This window comes from Elgaria multicarinata, chromosome 7 (assembly GCF_023053635.1).
Source record: "Elgaria multicarinata webbii isolate HBS135686 ecotype San Diego chromosome 7, rElgMul1.1.pri, whole genome shotgun sequence".
NCBI lineage: Eukaryota > Metazoa > Chordata > Lepidosauria > Squamata > Anguidae > Elgaria > Elgaria multicarinata.
This window is the reverse complement of record NC_086177.1, coordinates 3,509,896-3,529,992: the sequence shown is the minus strand read 5'-3', so window position 1 is coordinate 3,529,992 and position 20,097 is coordinate 3,509,896. Positions and strand designations below refer to the sequence as shown.

Here is a 20,097-nt window from a genome sequence, read left to right as displayed (position 1 = left end):
TGGGGGCATTGGAAGGGACGGGTCCCACTTGCCGCCCTGCCTCAGGTGGCAAATGCCTGGGGCCAGTCCTGCTCCGGAGGGGTGGCGCTTCAGCCGGGGGACGGGTGGCTGAGCGGCGCCCGAGGGAGAGCCGCTCTCTCTGGCTCTGGCGGGACTGGCTGCTCTGCACAGTATCAGCGCCCGGCTTAAGGGCCTCTGAAATCTGCGCCTCTGCAAAATTCCGTAAGTGGATCAGTAACCGCTTCTCTCCCCGCGCCCTTTCATCAAGTCGCGCTCGGGGAGGTTTTGCTCGGAGGCCTCCGCTGGCTGCCCCCCCCCCGGGACCCCTCGTTAGCGCCGGGAGGAGCCCCTGGCTGCTGTCCTCCGCCGAAAGCGAGCAGCCTTCCTCCAAGAGGACCCGAGAGGGTGGGCTGGAGACGGAGGCAAGCTCGTGCTCCGCGTGAGCAGGGGGATCGCGGAGGTGCCCGCCTGGGGCCGGCCTCCGACGGAGCCTCCGGGGAGGAGCGGGGTCGCGCCCGGACCCTCCGCACCTCTGCTCGGGGAAACGCCTGGCGGCTCTCGTCGGAGCTCGTCTCCAAGCCGGCGCGCTTGCCGAAGAGCTCCCGCGCACTCTCGGAAGCGACCGCGCAGTAGCGGAGTTGGGTGGGCGTGCGTGGGGCGGGAGGGCCGCTGCTTCGCTATGGGGCGGGAGGACGGGGAGGGTAGGGAAGAGGCGCCGTCCCAGGGGGGTGTCGCGCCGGGACGCGGATGCAGCGGGAGGTCTGTAATGGCATGCAAGCTGATGACTCCACAGGACGCCCATCCACTGTGCCTGCCGTGGGACTCTAGCTGTCAGCAGGGTGAGGTCTGGACAGGGCGCCCCATCCCTGCACACCGGATTACCCGACCCACAGCGTGGAAACTACCCCGAGGCCAAAAGCAAAAGGACGCCCCCCCCCCCCCTTGCAAGCAGAAGCCCTATAAATGCGAGCGCTGGTCCTGAGCAACGGACTGCAGGCCATCCATTTCCGCCGCCTCCCTCCGCCTGTGGCTGGAGGGTCAGCCTGCCTGCCTGCCTGCACCACTCTGCGGAAAGGTTAATGTAAAACCTGTAGAGCAGCCGCGCGGGGGAAGGCGGGCGGGCGGGCGGGCAGGCAGGCAGGCAGGCGCCTCCGCCTCCGCCTCCGGGCGCTTTGCGCGGTGGCTGCTCTCCACGTCGGAGTCCGCGGGATGCGAGGTGCTCGGGAACTCTGGCAGACCCCGCGCGAGCGAGGGAGAGGGTCGGCGGGCGGGCGGGGCGCTTTCTCCATGACGGCGCGGATGGAATCAGCCTTGATCCAGCTGTCTGGGGTGTAATCCTCTTCTCCGTTAATTAAAAAAAATCAGCATTACAAGGAAAACGGTGTGCAGTGAAATGTAATCAATTCTGTAGGAGCTTAACCATCTGTTAAAGGTTAAATCCATGTGCAGAGTCTGATGTCAGGATACTGGAGGCTTTGGCTTTCGAAGTGTTTGAGGGCTCTTTAATCTGCCCCAGTGATGCTGCTGAAGCCATCTGGGTGGGGGGTGAGGACCCCCCACCCCCGCCGCCCCACAGTCCCTCAGTGACAGGAACTTTATTTCTCCGGCAGCGAACTGAGGAGATGAGAGCCCGGGAGGCAGACTCCGCGTTTGCCCCAGCCCGGTCTGGGGGCGCCGTTTGTCGGCATCAACACATTCTCCGTCACAGCCAATTTGTTCCATCGGGGAGTTTTAAGCCACGCTCGCTTTGCTGAATGTACACCGCGCCACGCTGGGAAGGTGCCTGACCTTTTCCTGCCTGGAAATGATTGCAGTCTCCCGGGTGTAAGAATCAAACGGCGTCCCTCCCTCGCCCTCGCCCTCGCCCCCTCCCTCTCCCCCTTTCCACGCTCTTCTCCAGCTCTCCGGCGCTCGCCGCCGCCCCCAAAGGGTTAACCATTCATTCCGCCAGTCCGCGTCGCAGCCGGGCGGGCTCGGGCTCGACGGCGCTGTCCACCAATGCGGTGCTGAAGTGGCGGGCGGGCGGGCGGGCCCTCCCTCCCTCCCTCGCCGGCTCACCCTGCCAGCCAAAAGTAGTTGGAAGTCCAAGCGGGGTGACGATGAAGACGCGCGAGGGCGGGAACGGCGGCGGCGCTGCTCCTCCTCCCAGGGCCGGCGCGCTGCCGGGCCCGCCGATGCCTTCTGCCGGAGGAGGCGGCGGGGCTGCCCGCTGCGGGGCGCGCTCGGCCGCTCTGGGGCTCCGCCGGAGCTGCGCGGGGCGCTGGGGAGCGCTGGCGCTGCTGCTGACTTGTGGCGCGGCGCTGGCTCCGGCCCCCCCCGCCGCCGCCGGCCAGCTGCGCTACGCGGTGCCCGAGGAGCTGGAGCACGGCGCCTTCGTGGCCAACCTGGCCGAGGACCTGGGGCTGGACGCGTCGCAGCTGTCGGCCCGGCGCTTCCGCCTGGTGTCCCGGGCCGGCGGCAAGCAGCACCTGGAGGTGAACCTGGAGAACGGCATCCTCTTCGTCAACGAGAAGGTGGACCGCGAGGCGGTGTGCGCGGCCGGCGGGGCCTGCTGCCTGCACCTGCAGTTGGTGCTCGAGAGCCCGCTGGAGCTGCACCGCGTCGAGGTGGAGGTGCTGGACGTCAACGACAACGCGCCGCGCTTCCCCTGGCCCGAGTACGTGCTGGAGGTGAGCGAGTCGGCGCTGCCGGGCGCCCGCTTCCCGCTGGAGAGCGCGCACGACCCCGACGCCGGCGCCAACGCGCTGCGCACCTACCGGCTCAGCCCCAACGGCTTCTTCTCGCTGGCCGTGCAGGCGCGCAGCGACGGCAGCAAGTTCGCCGAGCTGGTGCTGGAGCGCAGCCTGGACCGCGAGCAGCAGCGCAGCCACCGGCTCGGGCTGACGGCGCTGGACGGCGGCACGCCCGAGCGGTCGGGCACGGCCCGGGTGCTGGTGGCCGTGCTGGACGCCAACGACCACGCGCCCGTCTTCGCGCAGCCCTCCTACAGCGTGAGCCTGCCCGAGGACGCGCCCCCGGGCGCGCTGGTGCTCCGGCTCAACGCCACCGACCTGGACGAGGGCACCAACGCCGAGATCGAGTACTCCTTCAGCGGGCACGCGCCGCCCGGCGTGCGAGAGCTGTTCAGCGTGGAGCCGCGCAGCGGGCAGCTGCGGCTGAAGGGCCCGCTGGACTACGAGCGCGCCCGCCTGCACGAGCTGTACGTGCAGGCCAAGGACCGCGGCCCGTCGGCCGTGGCCGTCCACTGCCGCGTGCTGGTGCGCCTGCTGGACGTCAACGACAACGCGCCCGAGCTGAGCCTCACCTCGGTCTCCGCGCCGGTGCAGGAGGACGCGCCCCCGGGCACGGTCATCGCCGTCATCAGCGTGCTGGACCGCGACTCCGGCGACAACGGGCGCGTGAGCTGCGAGCTGCCGGCCGGCCTGCCCTTCCGCCTGCAGGCCGCCTTCCCCAACTACTACACGCTGGTGACCACCGAGCCGCTGGACCGCGAGGCCGTGCCCGCGTACAACCTCAGCATCACGGCGCGGGACTGGGGCTCGCCGGCGCTGGCCACCCACCAGAACCTGACGGTGCAGGTGTCCGACCTCAACGACAACGCGCCCCGCTTCCTGCAGCCCTCCTACAGCGTCTACGTGATGGAGAACAACGCGCCGGGCGCCTCCATCTGCGCGGTCAGCGCGCGCGACCCGGACTGCGAGCAGAACGCCTACCTCTCCTACTCCATCGCCCAGGGCCAGATCCAGGGCATGCCCGTGGCCACCTACGTCTCCATCAACGCGGACAGCGGGCACATGTACGCGCTGCGCTCCCTCGACTACGAGCAGACGCGCAGCTTCCAGGTGCAGGTGCTGGCCCAGGACGCCGGGCTGCCGCCGCTCAGCGGCAACGCCACGGTGCACGTCTTCGTGCTGGACCAGAACGACAACGCGCCCGTCATCGTGGCGCCCGTGCCGCGGAACGGCTCGGCCGCCGTGCAGCTGGTGCCCCGCTCGGCCGACCCGGGCTACCTGGTGGGCCAGGTGGCGGCCGTGGACGCGGACGCCGGGCAGAACGCGCGCCTCTCCTACCGCCTGGCGCAGGCCACCGACGCCAGCCTCTTCAGCGTGGCGCTCTACACGGGCGAGATCCGCACGCTGCGCGCCTTCCTGGAGCAGGACGCCCCGCGGCAGCGGCTGCTGGTGCAGGTGCGCGACAACGGGCAGCCGCCGCTCTCGGCCTCCGTCGCGCTGCTGCTCTCGCTGGTGGACCGCGCGCCCGAGCTGCTGTCGGACTTCGGCCAGCTCCCGCGGGGGCCCGAGGCCGCCTCGCCGCCGCTCACGCTCTACCTGATCGTCTCGCTGGGCTCCGTCTCCTTCACCTTCCTGGTGGCCATCCTTATCCTCACGGCCGTCAAGTGCCGCAAGGACCGCCTCACCCTGCCGGGCTACGGCTGCTCGGCGGCCCCGTGCCGGGGCGGCGGCGGCTGCTGCTCGTGCTCCTGCGACCCGCCGGGGTCCCCTCCAGACGCCCTCAAGAACTCCAACCACCTCAGCGCCCAGGCCTCGTCGGGCAGCAAGGCCGCCAGCCACGGCGCCGAGGGCGGGAGCGCGGCCGCGCCCCCGGGCTACTGCTACAAGGTGTGCCTCACCCCGGAGTCGGCCAAGAGCGACTTCATGTTCCTGAAGCCCTACAGCCCGGCCCCGCCCAGGAACAACGAGAAAGCCCCCGAGAGCTTGCCCCCCGGCCCCCGCCTGGCCAACAACTCGCGGCAACCTCCCAGCCAGGTGAGCTCAGGGCGGCGGCGGCGGCGCTGCGGGGGAGGGGGCGGGAGGGGCTCTGGGAAGCGATTAGCAACCCCCCTCCCCCCCAAATCAATCCGAGCCAGGCGGGATCTTTTCATTCGCGAGCAACTTTTTAGAGATCATTACCGGGCCCTTTGATCAAGTGGCAGCGTCGACACGAGTAACCATCAGACAGCGAAGGCGCCTCTGCCAGGCTTCTCGCCGCTTTCGTTAATTATTTTGAAAACGTCGGGCTCGTTTTGAATGAGTGGGACAAGCGCCGAAGTGACGCCCGCGCGCCCACGAGCACTGGCACGAGGAGCCTGGCACCGGCCCCTCCCTCCCCGCCGGGCCCGCCTCGGCTCCAGCAGCGCTTTCGGCCGAGGCTGACGGGGCGGGCGGGCGGCTTCAGCCCCTCGGACACGGCAGTCACGGGCCGGCTCAAGGCCCGAGCCGCGGCGCCCTTCCTGGGAGGGAGTCCCGCTGACCTTCCGTCCGAGGAAGCCCGCGCGGCCGGGGTCCAGAGCAGGGTGGAGAAGGCCGCGCAGGCAGCCCGGACTGAGCAGCCCCGGGCGCCCGCGACCCCCACTCCTCCCCCTGGTCAGGGACTCTCCGTCCGGGCAGGGAGCCATCGGGAACTTCTCCTGAACAAGCCCCGCTCATTTCTGGGAGCTGGGAGGTGTTTCCCGGTGCCTCGTGGCCCGGGGCTACTCGAAGGTGGAGCCTCACGTACCAGGAAGGGCGGAGGTCAAGGCGTCGGCGGCGTGTGGCTTGCCGAGCCGGCCGTTTGCGCTTCGGAAGGCCCCGCCCCGCCGGGCGCCTTGTTTGGCTCGGCTTTCTCCTTTGCCCCCCTCCCGTTCGCTGGGCCCCCCTCCGCCCTGCTGGCACCTCTGGAAGCTGATGCTGAGCGACCGTCAGCGCGGAAGAAAGGGGAAGGGAGGCGCTTGGAGGGCGAGGGTGGGGGGCTGGGCCGCGTTGCCATCTCCAAGGGCCCGTGACTGGGGGTGGGGGTGGAAGACCAGAACAGACCGGCAGGCGGAAGCTCGGGGTGGGGGTGGGAAATCTGACAGGCTGAAAGAGATTTTTTTTAATGTCAATATTTGTTAAGCGTATAAATGAATAACGCTAATTCCCCCCCCCCGATGAAATACTCTTTCAATAACGCGATTACCTAGCATGGATGGGGATGAAAATGATAATCCACTTACAAACATTGAAAAACAACAACCCGCATCGCTCTTTTAAAACGAGCACAAGACATTCCGTAGACGCGCCTTCTCTTTGCATTTTCCCTTGGATGGTTGGACACAGTTGTCTAATATGTTAATGTGATTTCCCCCTCGTCGGTTACAAACTCCCCCCTAGTGACTTGATGTACGGCGCTGATTTCCACACCTCTCCGCCTGGGGCGGATCGAGGAGCAGTGCCAGAAAAGCTACCTCGCTACAGGGGTGTTGCTGGGGGGAAAGGGGTAATAAAGCCCACATCGGAGATGTCTAAGGCAATTCTAAGAAAGGCAGAGGGCGCGCGCGAGAGAGGCTGTGATCTCTAACGAAAAGAGATTAAATTAAACCGTATTGGTGGTATCTCTGGGGATCTGGGGCATGAAGCATTGTGTTAATTCATTCCTCTTGAGTGAAAGACTGGCGTTTGAGAGAGGAGGAGGAGGAGGAGGAAGAATACTGGCCCAATGGGACCTTTCAGAAACAGGGCCTCGAGCCTCTCTCTCCTCAGATTGGCCCCCAGTTTTCCCTCCTGCAGAATGGGCAGACTCTCCTGTCGCCTCCCAGTAGGCTTGGAGGGCCTTGAGAGCCCCACAGGAGGGGCGGCGCTCTAGAAAGGCCATCAGCAGAGAAGGCCTCAACCTTCCGGAGGCACCGGCGGTCCTTCGGGAGCAGCGGCCGAATCAGAGCACACACACTCCCGCTCGACGGCTGCAGCCTCCCCTTCCCGGCGTGAGGCCGTTTCAGAGATTCCGCCTGGAGCCCGCCCCAAGCAAAGCCCTGGGCCTCGGCGGCCCTGGCGCCCGCCCACCCGCCGAGCCGGCGCCAAAGCGAGGCGAAGGAGGCGCGCTGGCTGGCGGGGCGGGCGGGCCTTCTCCCTCCCCTCCCCTCCCTTCCGCAGCAGCACCGGGCCTCGTCTCCTCCAGTCCAGGGGCCCGGCGAGGGAGGCCGCCCCTTCCTCCCCGCGCGTCGCCCAACGCCGTCCCCGCCCTCCCCGGCGCTTCGCCTCCCCGCTCCGCCCCGCTGGGCCCGGGCCCGCTTGGCCAAGGCCTCTCCATCCGTGGACCGGCGAGGGAGGGAGCGCGTTCCCCCCAGTACGTGACCCCCATGCTAACGAGGCAGGCATATTAAGTCAAAGCGCATCACAATAGGACAATAATTGGGGATTTTCAAAGTAAGCCGAAGCGAACGGCGCTTCCATTTCACAATCCAGCGCGTCTGACACCGAGATTTTTTTTTTTTAAAACCCACTTCGGCGAAAGCCAAGCCGGAGCGCGCCCGAGAAAAATGGAATACCGATGAGGGCTCTTTGAACAGAGCGCCTCGCCTGAGCGCCGGCTCAGGAGGCTTTTCGCCTCCTCCGCGACCCCCCACCCCCATCTCGCACAGGCCCTGCGACGTGTTCACACGTTCAGGGCGGGCCAGGCGAGTTTTTCCTCAATGGAGCGCAGTTCTGTCACTCAGCAGCAGGAACCCAAACCCAGGAGCCGGCCAGCCAGTGGGAAGCGGCCTTCCTTTCCCTCCTTCAGGAGAGAAAATCAAGGAGCAGGCTGGCGCCATGGCAGGTCCAGAGTTTTGGGAGGGCCTGGATTTTCTGAGAAGCCAAGGCTGCCTGTCAGACAGGAGCCGCAGATCCAGACACAGAAAAGGTCCCTGGCCACACCTAATCCAATGAAGAGGTCTAAAAGAGAGGCAGTTCTAGCGGAGTAATGGTGGGCCTCTCCAAGGCAGAGGACTCCTCGCCAGCCCTGCTGGTGAGATAGTTTAGCTGCAGACATCCTGGGCAGGCACTGGTGTGAGAGCCTCAGTGTGCAAAGCATGTGCTCTACTACTAAGCGAAGCCCCCTCCCCATAACCCTTCGCCAGAAAGAAGGACAGCGGGGCTTAGGGCCAAGGCTGGGCTGTCTTCTGTACTGCCAAAGAGGATCGTTTTCAGGGCTCATTCACCAGGCAGCATCCAGTTTATTAATTATTATTATTATTATTAATAATAATTTATATAGCACCATCAATGTTCATGGTGGTGTACAGAATAAAACATAACAAGCCAGGCTCAAGCATTAATGGTCACTGAGTTTCCCAGTGAAGGAGTTCCAAAGATTTGCACAAAGCCAGGGCTTGATAGTCACACACATATTGATGACTGCAACATCAGGCAATAGTTTGTTGCATGTGAGACAGGAATCAAATGTCAAGAAATCAAGTGATGGAGTTCCATGAGTCCATCAGGTCTATGGGTGAAAGCCACCTGGTTTCTTCTATGCCCTTTTGACCTGCTTTCAAAAGCACAGGATTGGGGTCTTAGAGCTTGGCCTTCTTTGGGTCAGTTCCCTCATACATATTTACTCTTTAACTGTGATGAATTGTATGTGTGAATGGATCAGAACAGAGGAATCACCGCAAGCAGAAGGACACTTTAAAATGGAGACAGTTAACACATTTAGGCAAGCGATGTGGAGTCATGAAACGACAAGAGAGATGAAGTGATGCACATGTATGTGGGATCCACTTCTTAGAGTTTCTACCCTTTGGACTTGTTAGCAGAGCATTTTCTTACCTCAAAACAGGGACATCAAAATCAAATGGGTTGGAGGACCAAACTCCCTACCCAACAGGCACCAAGGGACCACATATTATTTTAAAGAGCCAATTTCACCAGCATGCCACACCAAATTATTAATCTCATCTGAATCAGCACTAAGATTTGAACAACTAGAATGATTTTTTTGCAGTTCCAACCAATTATCTATTCTTAAACATGAACAGAATCATGCACACATGCACGCGCGCACGCGCGCACACACACACAGCAGTGCACATACCTACACTTGTCTTACTGTGTTTTGGGGAATCTAGGAGGAAGCATTGTCATCCCAACCCCAAAGCAGCAATCTAAACAGGATGTGATCATTCATACACCATCCAGGGCAGTGGGTGTGACCTGTGCAAGCATTTCTATTCTTCTATAAAAAGCCAGCCATTAACTCATGAAGAATAATGTCTTAAATATATAATTTGAAGTTGGGTGTTAGTTGGTCATTCCTTTTTGACTGCCTTCCTATTGACCGATTCTCATGAAACTTACTTCATTAGAAAGTTCTTGACACACAGATTTGGGTTCAGTTCTAGAACTATTGAGATTAACCCCCAAACTAGTTTTCAAATGGTACAACTGTTCTGGGCCAATCATATGGTGGTAATAAATTGTACTTTTGAGTATGCACAATGTTTATTTCTATCACCTCAGCACATATGGCATTCAAGAGGCAGCTGGACAACCAGCAGTCAGGGACGCTTTAGGGTGGATTCCTGCGTTGAGCAGGGGGTTGGACTCGATGGCCTTGTAGGCCCCTTCCAACTCTGCTATTCTATGATTCTATGATTCTTGAATTGTTAATAGAGGTGAAAGCGCGTTACAGGACCCATCCACGCGCTAAAGCTGACTGCCCAGCCGGCTGCCCCAAAATTGAGGATATGACACACTTTCTAGTTGAGTGTCCAGTGTATGTCGAGCTGAGGAAGCAATACCTTGAGCCCCTGATTCCCGGGTTCAACCACATGTCACCTAAAAATGTAACTCAGATATTATTGTTAGGCTCTGATCATTATATATCGTTCAGGACTACCAAATTTGTACAGCGGGCGCTGGAGGTACAGAAGTTTTTGTTTGCCATATAGGATCAAATTTTACTAATCTGAGATTACATGTGGGCCAGTACTGGTACTGCAATTGAGCCTACTATCAGTTTTATATTATTATCTTGCATTATTCTTCTGATTGCAGTGAGATGGTGTATGGACATGCTATTATGTTATTATGTTATTTTGCTACTATTTTATTTGTTTGCGATTGGCCTATTCGGCTAACAAGCAATAAAGATTGATATGGTACTAGGGGATAAAGGCTTCCAGGCAGCATTGAGCTCTGACACCCTTTTAAGAGTTAGTTCCTGTTTTTACCACTGGTTCCTTTTCATTTCAAACTGTCCATTAGCTTAAGCATCCAATGCTTTTTGTCATGTGGCAGTGTGACAGAAAGCCAATGTGGTTTAATGCTTGAAGTGTCAGAGGCCGTAGCTAGACTAAAGGTTTATCCCAGGATTGTCCTGGGGTCAAACCTGTTCATCTAAGTGCCACACAGGGCATCCAGTGCTCAGGCAGGGATGAACCCGGGATGATCCTGGGATAAACCTTAGGTCTAGCTATGGCCACAATAAGCCTGGAGAGACTTGGGTTCAAATCCTACTCAGTCATGAAGCTCACCTTGGGGCCAGTTACTACCTCTCAGCCATGTATGCATGCACTGCTCTCCCATATTGCCTGCCAAAACACCTCCTCCCAGTTCATATTTTTCAGTACCAACTGCTTAGTGCCATCACTAGCCTGCAAATCTCATTCAACTCCTATGATTCCAGTTGTTTTCCAACATACTATCTTACCCATTCCATCTGTTCTAATTGTCCTGCAAATCCAAACCATTTAACATGTTCCATTGCTGACTCCTGACCACTGCTTCATTTTTGCCAGTTACCTTCCTACAACTCCGAATTCCTCCCATCAAACACCAGTGCTCACATGCCGCTGCTTACCCACTAATCCTGCAGTTGCTACTTCATCTCTGATGGCCCTAGGCCACTACCACCACTGCCATTGATGCCATCACCACTACCACCCCCTGCAACTGTTGGCTAAGTCCATGCACCTCTCTGTATTGCACTCTATTCATAGTCTTCCCACAATCCTTGATATCCGCACTGCTATTTTAGAGGGAATGATTGGCTTGAGAGAAAGTAGCAGCCATTGGTGAATCTTTTCCCCTGTTAAAACCAATGGCTTCTTAGTACTGAAACTAGTTCAATGATTTGCCTGGAGCATCTTATGGGAGACCTGAGAGGACCTCATAAGGCCCTGTCTTATGGTTGATGCCCCTGCTGTAAAGCACTGTTGTTGCTACAGTTGCCAGCAGCCTATTGAACAATTCAAAAGGCTGGTAGAACAGTGCTCTGTGGTCAAGTATCATGAAGATGGTCATTCTGTTCAACATCCTCTTTTTTCTGAATCTGCAGGTGAAACAGCCCAATACAGACTGGCTGCCATCTAAACAATCAACACTGAAGAGGTACTGGGGGACATCTTGAGTCATTTAATTTTATACCAATGAGTGCTGAACCTTTTAAGAGTACTTGCTCTAATCTGGGACTTCTGCTTCTTTGGTCCTCCTTTTTCCTTTTCCCTTTTTAGTTCACAGAGCCTAGAAGATGTAGGGGGAGTTCGGCGAGGAGTCCAGAAAGAACATGATCGGTTGCGCACTTTGGTCACTCCAATCTCTGGTGAGTTTTAAACCTCAGACTTTCAGGACTGAGTTAAACAACTCCTGAAATTTATTAGTTGATGATAAATTTCCAGCAAATGGTTGCCACCATCTGTCCTTGAACGTTCCAGTTTCGGATTCTTCCATATTTATAATTATAATGTTGTACTGGTAGAACTGAGCTATGGTGTGTAGATTTGTAGGGGTGGTTCTGGATTCACAGTGGCAAGGACAGCTCTGGGGAGGAGCTGACTATAGGAACCCCATCTGTGTGTGGCATAAGATGGGGAAAGACCAAGATTCAAATCCCCATCCAGACATGGAGCCTTGCTTTCTAAACCTAACCTACCTCTCGTACTTAGGCTTGCAGTGAGTATAAATTGTAGCAGGGGAAAGGGGAGAGAAACATGAATGACATTCTTGGAGGAAAGTTGGGTTGTAAATGTTATAAGCTAAATAAATAAATAAATGCTCCAGCCCTTAGAGCAGCCTTCCTCAACCTGGGGTTCTTCAGATGTGTTGGACTGCACTTCCCAGAATGCCCCAGCCAGAGCTGGCTGGGGCATTCTGGGAGTTGTAGTCCAACACATCTGGAGCGCCCCAGGTTGAGGAAGGCTGCCTTAGAGGTTTATTTTGTTCTCTTAGAGCTTTATATGCAAGCTGAAATATGCCACAGGGAATTAGGTGGAGCATTTGCCAGGCAGGCGTGCTTCATACACTGGATGATGCTTGATGTCCTATGTTCCACCAAGGGTTTCCTTCTGTCATTAGATAACATTTTGCTTTTCACAGAACTCCAGAAGGCATCTGGGACCTCCAACACCATCTGGACCCCTCGGTATGCCCCCCAGTACTCGCAGCATATTTCACCTCTGGATTACCAACACAACGTTTATATTCCTGGGACCCCAACCATGCCTGTCAATAAAGATGGGCCACTCTTTCTGGATCAAGAGGCCAAGAACAGCTTCTCTACTTTTGGGAAGAGGAAGAAAATGACCACCTATTGTGATATACATGACAACATGGTTATTAACAATAACCTGAAATAATGTTTGCTCTTTGCCAGTAGAGGGTGCAGAAGATGTCTGGATGCAGTCCATTGTGCTGGTGAAACTAGAATGAGATTTCTGGTTTCAACCACGTGCAGTGTTATGCTTAGTAAAGTGGCTCAGAGGTCTTCCATACAAGCTGCCGTCTTTAAAAGCTTGGTGAACTGTGAAAGACTATGATAATAAAACACCAACTGTGGCAATTGTAATTTGTCATGAAACTGGAGATAAGAGCAAACAGAAAGCAATTGGTTGGTAGCTCTTGGAATGAGGGAAGAAACAAAAAAAATGCAGACAAAATTCTTCCTGTTTTATTTGATTGGTTGCTTTGAGTGGAAGATACCACATAGCTGGCAATTTGATTCAGGCCATCCAACGTTAACTGAACAATTTGTCTTAAATTACAGAACAAAATAGATCTCGAGGGTGGGAGGAGGTTAGAGGAATGATGTCTGGAAGACAAAGCAGCCATGCCTTGCACACTTCAATACTTCTCTTAGCAAGAGCTCCATTTTGTAAATGGTGTTGTATTTTTCTTTGTGTTCTGTGTGAATGTATCAAGTGCACCTCTGTGAGTTTTTCTTCTTGTTAGTGCACCAAAATGGCTGCAATGTGGAAAAACGTGGAAAGCTAGGAAAATACTTGAGTTAAAGCCTATAGGGATTTGTGCTCCCATAAGAAGGAGGTTTTGCTTCTTTAGAATTTGTGAATAATTTCTTAAGTGGATATGAGGGTAATGTTCAGCATGCAAAAAACAATCCATTTTTTTTGTATTTCACCTATAGATATAAACATTACCTGGTGGTTTATGTTTTGATCATACTTATTTGGATGTAAAGCAAAACAACATAATGCGTAGACAAGTCTTCAATAGATATTAACATTATGATTGAAAATGAGCAGATTCTAAAAGGATTTGTTTTGTTAAGAACAGAGCTTAGTGACTAAAGATTGAGAAATGAAGAATGTTCATAATTTTCTCCTTCTCACCCCACTCCCTGCTATCCTCTTTCTTTCAATCTGGGACTTCCATGGAAGAATGAGACAAAAACTGGGCAACCAGATATATTGTGAGTTCAGTGTATGCAGGAATGTCCTTCTCCAAGATGGGCTGTATTAGCTTTGTGAGTCTAATCTCCATCAGAACAACAGTGGTCTGAGGAGTCAGGGCAGAGTATACACTGTGCTAGAAAAAAATTAATTTCTGCACACAAACAATCCAAATCTTGCACTAAGAAAAACATGATCTGTACACATTATGCACACTTCCATATTTTCCTCTTATTTTCCATAACTGGTTTTGCAATGGTCACTGTTTTACACAAAATATTCCAGTTGTGCTAGTCATAGGGAGGGTCAGGACTCTGCAGGGCCCTGAAGCCCCCACCCCAACCATTGAGGACCTCATTCAACTGCACCTCTGGCTTCTAAGGTTTCAACCAGCGTCTCACACTTTTAAGCATGTCTTCATGGCCATGAAGTTTGGAAAATTGTGCTGCTGTTGTTTTTAAATGAGAATCTCAGGAAACCAAATTCTGCACTGAGGACTACTTTCTGCACTTTTTCTGAGTTCCTCCAGGAAGCTGGCATTACACATCTTCCACACACTTCTTTGTTGCCATAAGGGCTAAATGTTTCTTTTAAAACAAACAAAATTAAAATTTCAGGAAACTCAGTTCTGCACCCAGTCATACATTCTGTGCTTTCCCCTGAGCTCTCATTGAAATCTGACATACACAGAGCCCTGCTAATAGCAATGTTCTTAAATGGGGCAAGAAATGAGACAAAGAAACAATGTCGTAGCCCCTAAAGGAACACCATGAAAACCTCAAGCGAAATGGATGCCTTTGCTCTCTGACAAGGATTCTGCAGTTTATCAGAGCAAGGCTAAGCTATCTTCCTTTCCGCAAGCAATTCTATGTGGGTGGACCTCAGTACAATTTCTGTGCGAGGTGACATTACAGATCTTTAAAATGGCTAAATAGGCCAAGCTTCTTCTGCTCTGCTTCCCCAAGCACACCTAATTTCGAAGGCAAAAGGGATCTTGACACACAACGTTTAGGCATTGCATTGATTCAACAACGGAAATGGATGGGGGGAGGTTCACTCCGAAGGGAAGATCAACATCAGTATTAACTTAAAGGGGCAGGACTGACCTACTGGAAGAGCTTGTCCTCTGCTCTCTGCCATAAGCTCTATATCAGCCTTCCCTACCATAAGCTCTATATCAGCCTTCCCTACCATAAGCTCTATATCAGCCTTCCTTAGTACTACAGAGAGTGTTCCTCACTACTACCACTTTCCTCACTACCATTTTCCTCATTGCTACAGACAATGTAATCGTTCCTTGTTTTCTTCTGTGAGCTGCCTTTCTTCCCCTTTAGCTACGGGCACCTGTAGTTTGGGACTTGGACTGGATTTTTCTGCACATGTCTAAGTTTTTTAACCTGCAGCTGAATGGACTGCAAGAGAGAAGTGATGGGTAGGAGGTTAGCAAGCACCAGATGTCTGTTTTTAGCACACTATGTAGGATAAGACTGGTATCACATTCACATAAGCTTTTGTCCAGGGCAAAGGCAGCTCAAACCAAACAGCAACTAACAGGAGGGATGAAGAGACAATGAGATCAAGCAGCAATTTTGGTCTCCCTGTGCTCACAAGGCAAGTACAAAGACCCCTGAGGTACATTGCACACACTTTCTGCTGGTGCTACTGCTGCTGCCTCGTGTGTCTGGCAGAGGGGTGGGTGTGTGTGTGTGTGTGTGTGTGTCTGGTGTGTGTGAAAGGCAACTGAAAAGGCTATGGACCATGGATAGAATTCTGCATACCAGCCTTTGTCACATCACATGATCAATAGTTGCTTTTACATGCACAATTTTTTGGGGGGGGGAACCCAAAAGGAATCCCTAAGCCCCCAGATTGATCTAGGAGTGTCCTGATATGGGATATAAATAGCAAGAATGACTGGTAGGATTTGAACATGTCTTCAGCCATGGGTATTCAGCTCAATGTATTTTTTGTGCATTTGGCAATGTGTGCATGTAGTAGGCACTTCAGATCTATACACGTGTGACTCCACACTCCTCTTTCTCCAAGCTGCAAGTCATTTGCAGCTTGGAGTCTGACAGGGCCATTTAAGATAATGCACAGGTGGGAATAATCTTTCTTAAAAGATATGTTTTGGCCTGTGTGCATGGAAATTCTGTTGACATGTCTGCCAATATCACAGACAGAAAAATTGCTAGTATTTTTGTTTGAATGATAGCTTATTGCCTTTTGAACAATACATGCAGTGCATGAAGAATTATTTTCAAATGAGTAAAAAGTTTATTACACAATGTTTGATTTATACCAATAAAATCATTCTTTAATAGTCCAAAATAGAATCCTGCCTCTTTTTTATTTTTGTTTTGTGCTGCATCATCAGGTAGCAGAGATGGCTGCCAAGGCAAAGTGGTTTTTTGGGGGTTGGGGGGGTTGGGCTTTGAAGGTATGGCTTCAGAGCCCCCGAGCTGCAGTTCAGTCAAAGCTTTCCATAGCACCCTTTTGAAGTGCAGTTACTTGTTGCAATTACAGTCTCAAATGTGAGCAATATTAAACTACTTCATCTTGTAGTTTTCAGGGAAGAGGAAATTTACTCCTCTCCTGCAATCCCTGCTGGGCAACTTTATTGCAGAATGATGGACCTTGACTGCCTAGATTGCTTAACTTTCACTGTGGGTGAAGTTATCTCTGTACATATCTGGGACACTAAGATGCAGCTAAGGACGGCTGAGGGTGGAAAACATATTTACATCCACAGCCCGAGGGCCTTTGAATCAAAGGAGGATTTGGCATTCCTCTGGGCTTTCTCCTCTGGTCTGACATAGGAACCATTCCAGGAGCGAAGCAGTTTCTGCTGGAGCAGGGCCAGGTGCAGGTTATTTTGGGGAGGAAACTTTATCCTCACAAGATTTATCTAAATATTTAGGGTTTCACCCGACGCAGTCACAGAATCTCTGGACACCTAACCATATATTTCTAAATCTAGGTTTTTAAACAAACAGAGCTACACATTTTAAATCAAATTAGAAAAAACTTGGCAACCATTTGTCTTCATACGGTGATGGTGTCAAGCATTCCAGTGACACAGCAGGCAGTGAATTGGAGACTCAGCCTTTCCCACAACATGAGTGGGTGGTGGGTGGAATGTGGGTTTGAAGTTTGTGGCTGAACCTAGGGAGGCAGCTGTTGAAACCAGTTTTGCTGCAGGAGGTTGCTGGAATGTTTGTGGACTGTCAACTTGCTAGTTAATGTGGCGTCAGTGGCTCCACTAGGACTGAACTTTGGGTTGCAAATTCAGACCCCACAGCTCAAGCCTCAGCACACCAAACAATCCACCTAAGGAGACATTGGTGGCAGATGATGGAGACAGTGGCATGAAACAAGAACAGTGTTAGGACCCAGCATGGTCAGTGGCTTTCTGAGGCTGATGCCTGTCACCACATGACATTTGGTCAGGCAGCTGAGCTGTGCAGGATGGTGCTTCTTGCCAAGGCTACAGTTGCACCCTCCATGTTCATTTCCCCAGAGTGGCTACAGGTCTCACATGGAGTCCAAGGTACTCTGCAGAAATGAGGATGGAATGGGCCTGAGACCTGAAGATGCTGCAGAACATCTAGTTATAAAAACACAGGAACATAAGAAGAGCCCTGCTGCATCAGACCAAAGGCCTATCTAGTCCAGTATTATTCCCACAGTGGTCAATGAGATGGCTATGGGAAGCCCACATGCTACTAATTGCCCCAGCTTCTCAGACTCCTTTCCTGAAATATCACTTCAGGCAGGGGTTTCAGTCCTATATCTTCTGCAGTGGAGACAGTTGCAAAGAAAGTATTCATCTTTCCTGCAATTTCCTTGTCCTCTTTCTGCATTCCTCTAACTTCCTTGTCATTCAATGGTCCAACAGTCTCCCCAGCTAGTTTCCAGCTTCAGGTGTTATGTACTTTTTTTTAAAACTGTTCATCTTAACATTATTAGCACCGTGCTCCTCAATATCTTTTTTTGCATTCCTTATTGATTGTTTGCATTTCTTTTGGGAAAGTTTGTGTTCCTTTTTGTTCTCCCCATTTGGATACTTCCATTTTCTGAAGGAAGCCTTTTCTTTAATAGTTTCCTTGACACTGCTTGTTAGCCATTGTAGTTACCTGCTGGGCTTTGTGCAGATCAGAATAACTGAGATTAGCTCTGACACCTAGACATTGGCAAGCCTGGACTCAGGCCCCTAAAAAGGCACGTGCCATAAAGTGCCAACTCTATCTGCAGCTTACGCAACAACTGCCTTCCACAGTTGCAAAGAAAACACTGCACACCTGATTGCTGTCAGGATAGTCATCTAATCCTTTGTGTTTGTGGATTTTTACATTTTTCTGCTGTTGTTTTGCCATGCAGATCATCAACACTTATTTCTTGCTTTCCTTACAGGAAAGAAATGCATTTCTATATTCCTCCTATTCCAGGGACATTGCTTCTATGGAGTGAAAAGCTGAACTGAAATATAGCAAAACACACACACACACACACACACACACACACACACCTATCAGCTCTGTCCTAATATCTATTCTGGCAATACAATTACAGGACCTAATACAGGACTCGTCAACTTAACAGTCTATCAGCATTTAAGAAAGCTATTAAGGCTGATCTCTTCCGGCAGGCCTATCCAGTGTAATTTTAGGATGTTTTAAAATGATTTTAGGATGTTTTAACAATGTATATTATTTTTTAATTCAGTTTTATATTTACTGTTGTTCCCCGCCTCGATCAGAATAATTTATTGTTGTTGTTGTTGTTGTTGTTGTTGTTACTCACAGCCAGTAATTTATTCACTTGCTCATCTTCCAATGCAATATTTGCCATCTTCTGTAGAATCTTTCTCTATTCTACACAGGACAAACAGGACAGTCTCTACACTAAAGTAAAAATGGACCCAAATCTCGTATCAGAAATGGCAATATTCAGAACCAGTGGGAGAACACTTCAGGCTCCCGGGACACTCTATCACTGACCTTAAAGTGGTCATTGTGGAGCAAAGAAACTTCAAAGGGATATTAGAGCAAGAGATTGCCGAGTTTCAATTAACCAGGGGCTTCAATTGTACAGTATCTCTAGAGACTTAAATCAGAATACAGACTTTAAAACAACAACACAAACTCCATGTGTTAATTGGCTTACCCAATGCCAGTGTATCAGCAACAACTGTTTTGCAAATGGCCACTGTTAAGAACGTGATTGTCACTGTCAGTATTTTCTGCATTTAATTTTCCTCTGATCTCTCTGTTTGCAATCCACTCCACCCCCAATCATGTGAGACTCTAGAATACCCATTTCATGCATCTGATGAAATGGACTGTAGTCCACAAAAGCTTATACCATAATACATCTGTGAGGCTTGCAGGTGCCACAAGGCCCTTTGCATTTAGTTTCCAGCTTATGTATAGAAAGATCAGAAACTGAGCTTTAAATATTACTGGCTGATGAAGCTCAGCATTGGACAGAAGACCGTAAATGCAAATCTATATGGTTTGAATCTGAAATACCTGGGAGACAACCACTTTCTCTTGTGTCTTGTCATAATCTTTCAGCCACGGGCGGTGCTCTCCTAGCAACAGTATTAGTGCTGCATTATAGTGTCATGCCACTTGGAGAGATGATTGTAATACCTTCCTTGCAACTTTTGAAATCCCTCATCTGGAAATTTGCCAAAGCCCAAGTATAAGCCTTCCAAGTCCATTTTATTTCTACCACCATTTGGTAACTGAGGCTAGAGCTAAGGGCTAGGGCATGAACACAATATTTTACATATCTTGGGCAGAGCCATACAGCTGCTAAGCTTACCTGCAGGTGGAAGATCATGGATCAGTTGACTAAGGAGGGACAGGAAATAAAATTATGAACATGAGAGCCTTTTAAAATTATGACTGATGAATTATATGGAGAGAGTGAACAGAGAAATAACGTTGTTGCCCATATCTAAAACAAAAACTTGGATTTTAAGGATATTTGAAGAATACCTCCTCCCGTATGTGCCTGCCCAGACCTTAAGATCATCTACAGGGGCCCTTCTCCGTGAGCCCCTGCCAAAGGAAGTGAGGCAGGTGGCTACCAGGAGGAGGGCCTTCTCTGCTGTGGCACCCCGGCTGTGGAACGAGCTCCCCAGAGAGGTTCGCTTGGCGCCTACAGTGTACTCCTTCCATCGCCAGCTGAAGATCTTTTTGTTTTCTCAGTATTTTAAAACTTAATTTAACTTAAATTTAAATTTTGCTGTTTTAATTCCATATTTTAACCTACATCAATTTTTGCTGTGTGGTTTTAATCCTGGTTGTGCTTTTTATATTGTATTTTGTATTCGTGTTTTTAAATTGTTGGTTGTTTTTATGCTCTTCATGGTTTTAATTTTTGTGAACCGCCCAGAGAGGTTCAGCTATTGGGCGGTATAAAAATGTAATAAACAAATAAATAAAGTTGCCTAACAAACATATAAAGAACCCAGATGGCTCAGACCAAAGTTCCATCAAGTTTAGCACCCTGTTTCCTGCAGTGGGCAGTCAGGTGCCCCTGGGATGCTCACAATTAGGACATGAAGGCAACAGCTCTCTCTTCTTGACAGATACAAGCAAGTATTTTCCCTGCATAATAAATGAATGAATTGTTGTGGAATTCACTGCCACAAGATATGATGGCTGCAATTAATTTAGATGGCTTTA

At 51.9% G+C, this 20,097-nt stretch overlaps 2 protein-coding genes across 2 annotated transcripts in view; one reads left to right on the top strand and one right to left on the bottom strand.

The window, feature by feature from the left end:
• Positions 1 to 20,097, bottom strand: part of LOC134401301 (histidine--tRNA ligase, cytoplasmic-like) — a 380,518-nt gene that overhangs the window by 90,100 nt on the left and 270,321 nt on the right. The gene's annotated exons all lie outside the window — the stretch shown is intronic.
• Positions 964 to 12,866, top strand: LOC134401242 (protocadherin-10-like). Its single transcript, XM_063129992.1, has 5 exons — positions 964 to 1,037; positions 1,901 to 4,766; positions 11,053 to 11,105; positions 11,228 to 11,316; positions 12,090 to 12,866. The coding sequence occupies exons 1-5, from the start codon at positions 964 to 966 to the stop codon at positions 12,347 to 12,349; spliced, it is 3,342 nt and encodes a 1,113-aa protein (XP_062986062.1). The 3' UTR covers positions 12,350 to 12,866.